At 37.5% G+C, this 8306-nt stretch overlaps 1 protein-coding gene across 1 annotated transcript in view; it reads left to right on the top strand.

The window, feature by feature from the left end:
* ccdc151 (coiled-coil domain containing 151) overlaps positions 1-5747 on the top strand; it is an 8702-nt gene extending 2955 nt beyond the window's left edge. Inside the window, exons 3-9 of the mRNA XM_015387834.1 lie at positions 989-1114; positions 1203-1325; positions 1657-1806; positions 1890-2050; positions 2152-2308; positions 2395-2529; positions 5200-5747. Coding sequence (XP_015243320.1) covers positions 989-1114; positions 1203-1325; positions 1657-1806; positions 1890-2050; positions 2152-2308; positions 2395-2529; positions 5200-5277 — 930 coding nt within the window. The 3' untranslated portion in view covers positions 5278-5747. The remainder of the gene's footprint in view (positions 1-988; positions 1115-1202; positions 1326-1656; positions 1807-1889; positions 2051-2151; positions 2309-2394; positions 2530-5199) is intronic.
* The last annotated feature ends 2559 nt before the right edge of the window (positions 5748-8306 follow it).

The raw sequence follows: 8306 nt of genomic DNA, 5'->3' as shown, positions 1-8306 counted from the left end.
AGTTTTGATAAGGCCCAGCCTTCAGTAAAGGCAATTCCTATGGCGGTGTCCCAGATGTATGTGAGTGGAGCTAGGCGGAGCGAGACATGCATCTGGCTGTTGTCAGGTTAATGTTCTTCATCTTTAGAAAACAAACTCTCGCATATAGAATATGCTGGTAAAGATTTTCAGTCATCCAGGTCATAGTCATTCCAAAAAAGTGGAAAAACAATCCAGTGGACTTTGTTTCCAGTTTGAAGGCGTTTTCGCTTCCCATCAACTCAAAATGTCTGAATCAGCGTCCGCCCCTTAGTAATGGGGAGTCGTCGCCTCTGAAAAGGGTGGTCCTTTGACTTCCAATTTCTAAGGGGCGGACCTGTTCTTTTAATTCAATTTGCATGTTTTCTAAGCTAAAACAAGGCTTTGTTGGGCTACTCTACAAAGCTTGGAAGTCAGTGCTAATTCAGATGTTTTGAATTGAAAAAGATTCCTGGATGGGAAGCGAAACGTCTTCAATCTTGGAAAACAAAGTCCAGGGTTTTGTTTTTTTTTTACTTTTTGGAATCCCCCCTTTAAAAGTGTAAAACTAATTAATAAAGGTCAAACATTCTGTATTAGTCCTCTTTATTTTTAGTAAATTATTGTGAATGATTTTTTATTTTTTTTTTGCTGCATTTCTGTATTCAGTTTTAGGTTAATATACCAGCGTTAAAATGTCAAAGTAGGAAATTCCACATGATGGTATCACTGCTGCCACCATTAGGCTTTATGGAGAACTGCTTGTTCCAGGTGGATTGAATTAAATAACAAAAAAATCACTTGGTAGGCGTGGCCAGTGGGTGAACAGTTCATTGCATCTTGAATATTTTTATTTTGTTTGATTTTGTTTATACTGCAAATGCAGCCCTAAAAATAAAAATGTGATCTTGTCACTTTTTATACGCTTCCCTTGTTTCTTGCTACTTATTCTCACATGTTTTTACATCAGTCTTCCTTCCTAATCTTTTAGCAGGAGAGTGTGACTTACGGAAAACAGATCGAGAGTTTGGAAGAAGAAAATCAGAAGCACAGAGAGAAGCTTGACAATATGCAGGTCATGAATAATAATGCTCAGCTCGCCAAAGAAGCTACAAAGGTGAACTACTGAATGTTTGCAGCATTTTTATCCATGTTTGCTGCTGTTAATCCTTCTAACCTGGTGTCTCTGTAATGATGTCATTCAGGCTGAGTTACAGCAGCTGCAGAGGGAGATGTCCAAAAAAGAAAATGAGAGGAAGAAAATCATAGCCAGGTTGAGGCACAAGGGTGAAGAACTCAAGAGTCAAGCTGAGAAGGCGGAGAAAAATGTAGGATGGAAATATGATTCACCTTTAGAGGAATGACTTATTCAATAAAGAAGTATTTATATTGCAATCTGAATCAGACAAACTTAGACACTGGTTTAGATTTAGACACAAATAAGCTTGGAGTAGCAGCTAAGAAAAGGGGATTTTTGAAAACCTAAATGTGTGCCAATTACACAATGTTTTCTAGCACTGATAAATATGTTTAATGCAGATTTTAGTTGTCTGAACACATTCAATGAGATAGAAAATATATCATTCTTGGGTTTATCATCATAAATCAGCATTAAACTGGTTGTAAAAAATAATAATATGAGAATTGGGACTCCTACAGGTTCAAAAGACAATAACACAGCCAGATGATTTGGACTTTGACACCCAGCAAGTCCGTCCTGAGATCACTGAGGAAGAAGAGAACAACATCTTCCCCTATGAGAAGGCTTTCAGGAGAATCAGTGAAGCAACAGGATGCACAGATATGCAGGTATAAAAGTGGAAAACCACAGTAAATGTGACAAAAACAGGGACGTCTGCATGCTGTCCTTATATCATCCATCCACCCTACAGGAGTTTGTGAAGCAGTTTATCTTACAGGACGAGAAATATCAGCATTTTGAGAAGCTTAAACAAGAGAATGAGGAGGTCCTGTTGGAGCTGAAGAAGGAGAAGGAGCTCAGAATTCAACAGTTTGAGGACATGAAATACTCTGAGGAAGCTAAACTGTCCAGGTGCAGAAGAGTCCTACGCTTGTCCAGATTGTCCAGATAGGACCATGTGCCTTAAGGCCTTGCTAAGTGCTCTGCTTTAGTTTTCTGTCTGGTTTCAATAGTGACATGAAGATGTTGGAGAAAAGCGAGCATCAGCTGCAGATTCAGCAGCAGAGTCGCGATGCAGCTGCGGAACGCCTGGCCGGGCTTAAGAAGACCCTTAGCTCCATCAAAGTTCAACTTGGAAACCTGGCAGAGAAACTGCAGCACATCAACCTTGTAAATAACAGGAATTCACCTTTATGTCAACACTGCTGTTGACAGTGAAGCTTATTTAGCTTCTTTTTCTGCTTTGTGTCTTTTAGCCTGAGGACAAATCTATTAAAGTCCATCCAGATTCAGATCAGTTTGTGCTGGAGCTTCTCACAGAGTGTGAGCTGAAAATACAGATCTTACAAGAGGATCCTGAGGGAAAGGACCTAAAGATGAAAAGGGATGAGGTAAGATGTAGTTTCTGACATCAGGAATACTAATTTCCATTAACAGAAATGAGCTGTGGGGTATTAATCAGCTCCGCTTCAATGTCTCTGAGGAAAATCGGATAACGCAATGGCAGAGGCATTGCCTCATCTGACGAGAGCTGCTGATGGAGACGAGTCACTCAGCTCTGACTTGTTATTTCGCCCGAGTATCTTATTTAGTTGAGCTAGAAGGTTTTTAATAATTAATTTCACCATTGTCACAGTTACAAGGAAAACTGTTGCAGACGAGGCATCATCTACATTAAATGTATCAGGTATAACAATGGTGGACACTCAAGCAGGAAGTACTGGTCCATTTTTCTGGAAATGTCCATTTCCAGAGGCTGTTTTTTTTTTGTTTTTTTTTTTACAGCATTGTCATGGTGATATTGTTTTGAAATTCTTCTCATTTTACAGTTTGTTCAAGAATGTAGGCTGGTTTCATCACTGCCTCTTTATTTGTTCCATTTTCTGTAGATAAGGATTGATGGGTAAAGTGTAAAAGCTGTGAGAACTGCTTAAAGGGATTGTTGAGGATTTGTGCGAACCTGTCTTCTCCATTCAAAAAAATGCACATGCACAACACAAAGTTGCTTTTCTCATAGCTCATACAAGCTTACTGTGTCCAAATGTCCGCCCTAACCTCCAAATCCCTCAATCGCTCTATAGAGCAGGGACTATATAGGGGACTTTATAGTGAACTCAGTTACCTGACGTACAGACAGATCACTAGTTTTTGCTCCCCATTGGTCACGTAACTCCTCCTCCACCTTGCGGTGCCTGCGGCATCTTTATTATTAGTCTCAGTTATCGAGAAGCGACAGCCTATGGTGACAGCGGGCTGCTACAACAGTAAATCCCATAATGCTTTGCATGGAGAACCCCCCGTGCAAAGCATTCTGGGATATATCTGCCTCGTCTGAGGCCTTTCTTTTCTTCTCATACACTTGCTCTGTTCGAATTCATGGGATGCGTCCTCCAAAGGCCAGATTCGAAGGCTGATTACGTCATAGCGCGGCGCCGAGGTCTGGTCGAATTCCAAGACAAATGCGTCCTACTTTTTTTGTCCGATTTGAAGAATAGGTCCTGTCACTACCCGATCTGTCCCGGAAACATGATCCGTTCTGTGGATGCGCAAACAGACATACATCTCAGTGTCCATAAATAATGTAATTATGGTACTAAAACTACTTATTTATATCCATAACTCACTAAAGAATAGTAATCCACATCTGTAAAAATGTTTTATGACTTTTGTGAGACAATTTTTATGCTTTTCATATTTCTTCGTTAAGCTGCTTCTCTGATGTCATCATCAGACCAGCGAAATATGATTAAACCATGTTTATCTGCATTTTAGTTGTTTCTTTCTTTAGATTACACACTATATAGCATAAGGTTAAAACAAAACAAAAAGTCAAAAACACGAGATTTATTTTTAAATCCAAAGCCGAAAAAGTTAGCTCCCGGAATTAAGGTAGGATCCCATTTCAGGTGCAGATCGGGCAGACGAGTGATAAAACAGAAAGGATTTTAAGGCATTTATTTTCTCAAGAAATGCATGATTAATGTTTTTGGGAAGGGAAAACGTCATTTAGGTATATTCAACAAAATAAAATCGAGGATGACGTGGAAGTATATCTGGATGTGCATGCGCAAATGAGCTGACGGCGCATGCGCAGAATGGATCGTGTTTCCAGGACGGATCGGGTATGACACGTCCGATGTATCTATCCTTGGAAATCCCAGGATTCATTGCAAGACTAAGCAAGCCGGCTGCTCCGTGATCAGAGGAAATGGTACTTGGCACCGAACAGTGATGAATGTTGGAAGTTCAGTTTAATATAATACAAGTATGTGAATAGTTCCGTCTGAAATGAATGAAAATAGTTGTTTTAATGGTTATTGAGTCAGATATGTGGTAGTGATGTTTAATTTATCTAGAGGTTTTTATCTGTTACTGTGTAAGTAGGTTTGGCTGTAATTTAAGGACAGATTCTAATATATCTGCAGGGGATTATAAATCTGATATGATTTTTTTTTTTTTTTTATATTGCTGTTTTGCACAATTTGCTTAACTAAGTATTTTTTGTTGTTGGATATTAGAGATTTTTCAGATGTATTTTTTATACATACATTGTTTAGATTTACTTATATCTTTCTACCCATTTTATACAATAGAATTGAATAGAAAATCTCCTTATTTTCCCACAATGGGCAAATTTACAGAAGCAGAAAGATTATTGAAAATAGCCAAACAAATATGGACCTTATAAAAATGTGTAAGAATAACATAATAGGAAAGAGTTAAAATATAGACAATAAAAAACTGTACTGTAAAGTGTTACAATAACAATATAAAACTGTGCACTTGGAGAATAAAATAACCAATATACAGCTATGGACATTTTTAAATTAATGGATGTTTGAAAATAGCAGCAACATCAGAGAAGTGCAAAATGACAGCAGCACGTTATTTATATCATTACATTGGCTTTTATCTTTATTCCACCCTGGATTCTCATGAGTGAAGTCTTTGTTCACTTTACAATCAAAAAAAAAAGGAAGAAGAAGGAAAAGCCAAAAGGAAACCTTTAACATTTATTTTTCACTACGTTAACTTTATTTGTTTTCTTTTTCTCCACACAGCTCTTTGCCAAGGTTGAAAACAAAAGTGAAAACCCAGAGAATCAAACACAGGAGCTCGGCAAAGAAACAGACTTTTAATCATCCTCACAGCCTGTTGGACCAAATGTAGTATATAATGTTATCTCATATTTAATCATTTTTACAATACCCTTTATACTGAATATCTATTTGTTTCCCTTAAAATTGCTATGGCCTGGTGCTAATTTCTGTGTTGAGCTGTTGAAACGGAGCGATCTTGGAGAAATCTTGGACCAGTCTCCATGTTGGAATCTTATGCAGGGAGTTAAAGTGGGGTTGACAGAGAGCAGCTGTCTCCTCACTCTTGACAAGGGTGAAATAGATAGATAGCATGCCTTTTAAAGTGCTTATTCTTGTGTAAATCTGTCACAAAGATATTGTTGCTGCTGTTTGTCCCCTCCCTTTAGATCAGCAACATTCATGTAAGTAGGGACCTCCTTTATTGAAATAAAAATAAAGGATTTGGCAGAGTGTGTTTGAGAGCGGTAGGAGATTTTAACTGAACACATCTCTGTCCGTTCTGCTCGAGTTGCGAGAAAAATGATCTGATGTTCTTGTCTTTCATTCCTTGTATGTTGATAAATGTTTGAGGTGCTTGAATCTAACAGCCACACACAAACGCACCATGTAAGGTCTCTATGTACCCCTCCTTTTGTCACAGAAGGAGAGAGCAAATAGGAGGAAACAGACATCATGTCACGAGAGCCCTGAATCGTCAATCACAGGCTCAAAAGTCCAAAAAGAAGAATTGGAATAACGGTGTCTGACCCAAACAGAGAGGAACATCTATTAGAGTGGAGAAAAACAAGGAGACACAGCAATGATCTTTAAAGATCATTGCTGTGTTAATAGCATTATAGACTTATGCTCAGATGGAAAACCTGATGAGAGAGTTTCCGGATTTTAAAGCCAGCCTACAATTCACACAGAGGGAGGTGGATGATATAAAAATAAATTTAGGCAAAAAAAGCGAAGACTGTAACTCATTACAGACAGACCTTTTGTATGTCACAGTACGCTTACTGTCACTGTCACTTAGATGGATTAGATGAAATATTTGGAGTCTGGGAGAATATTATCATGGAGCATCGTACAATATACTGCACTCTTTAACAGCATCACTCTCATCCAGTATGATCTTAATAACAAACATACAGTAAAATTATGAGAAAACATTAGAAAATGTTTATAAACTTGGTAAGAAGTCTTTTACACGTGTCTGCTGGCCTGGAGAGGACAATGCTTCTGTCTAAAGTTCATATACTGTATATTATCTGCAAAACAAACGGATTTAGACAGTTGGGTGGGAGGTTATCCATATAGGGGCTCAAGAGCACATGAGAATACAATAATAAATAATTTCTTTGCTCATTCCTACGTCAGATTTCAGCATCATTCAGCAGAAGTATGTTGGGGAAGGAGTTCAGTATGCAGATTCATTCAGACTGCAGCTGCATACTGAGGTCCTTTGTCACATGACTGCTGCTGAGTGATGCTCAGATGAATAAAAATTTGAGTTATTTTTTCTTTACAAGAATGTGGTTTAGCCTTTATTGACAATTACACAAAAGGTAATAGCCATTGCACACGAGGAAAATCCTTTTCGGCAGGGGATAATCATAATGGAACCTCTGGTTTGGGGATGTGATTCAGTAGTCGATCCATATAAATATAGAAAAGGTAAAAAGGTTGCAGGTGGCAGGATGTTATCAGTCGATGTAGAACAAAATGGTAGCAAACTAAGAATTATTAATGTTTACGAACATGTTTTTGTAAATTAGTAGTGGTGGGGGGTTCCAACTGTATTTTGGAGAAGAGAATGCAGCTAATGTTCTAATGGAAAACTAGTTCAAGAATTAATTTAATGCTTACCACCAGTGCCTCTTACATACCATTGTGAGTTGAAATGTGCTCTTAAGGTACATAACAAACCTATCGCAGGATAGTCAACAGTTAAATATATGCCTATTGAATATTTGTCTATTGAATAATAGGAAAGTTATTTCAAGATAACAACGAAACATTGCGGCAATGCATCACATTGTGACCTTTATTTGATTCAGTTGGAGAATGGTAGGTAGGTATTAAGCTCAGAATTACAAGAATTTTACCCTTGAAGGGAAGAGATTAGAAGAAGGAAAGAGGAAATGGCAAAAGAGGAAACAATGAAGATTAAATAAAGATAAAATAAATACAATATCTGTAGAAATATGTTTTCTATGTTTTCTGTATAGCTCTAAAATATAATAAAATAAATTATCCAAGTTACTTGTGTAAAAGAAAAGATCCTATGTATATTTCATTTGATTTTAAATAGTAATAATTATATATATATATATATATATATATATAATGAGCTGCATAACATCTGCAGTTCATTTCGTTCCATTCTATCAGCATTCTTATTCTGCATATATTCGTGGATTTCATACTTCAGAAAGTGTTTCCATTTATGCCTCTAACATTCAATTCAATATCGTTTTAAATGTATTTTTCCCAAGTTTAATACCTTGTTTTTGTTTTTGTTTTTCGTTTTAACCACCGAATAAGCCACCACCAACCTGTTTATGGATTGGTAGCTTAACCAAGCATTAATGCTAAAGCAATTGTACTTTACCCATCATGCACCGCGTGATGCGTTCCATTGCTTATTACCGCTGGAATTTACACTTAACAGATCCATTAACTGGTATTTGCTGTGGTAATTTTGCTTATCCTCGATACTATCTTTATGGTTCTTTCAATTTATAGTCTTTTTTAATTCAGTAGTTTAAGTTTAAACTTGAGATCATCAACACCGTCAGGCAGAATTGTATGTTGGAGTATAAATAGCCGTTGTTCTCAGCTCTCATCATACACTCATGTTTCTCTTCAGATCGTTTAAATCTTTCGCCTTTTACTAAAGATTTCCGTGGAGAGGAACAACATGAGTTTTCTCTAATTTTTTGATGCCCCGCCATTGGTGGGGCTCCTCTTCCTGTTCAATAAAAGCCGATATTTCTACATGACATACCAGGTTTACAAAGTGTGACGACACGACGTTCGCTTCTGTTGTTCGATATTTACGTCGTTCTACGTTCTTGCGGCCG

The sequence above is a fragment of the Cyprinodon variegatus genome, unplaced genomic scaffold, assembly GCF_000732505.1.
Source record: "Cyprinodon variegatus isolate N-32 unplaced genomic scaffold, C_variegatus-1.0 Scaffold18, whole genome shotgun sequence".
NCBI lineage: Eukaryota > Metazoa > Chordata > Actinopteri > Cyprinodontiformes > Cyprinodontidae > Cyprinodon > Cyprinodon variegatus.
Note: the sequence above shows the minus strand (reverse complement) of the source record. Positions and strands in the feature narration are given on the sequence as shown.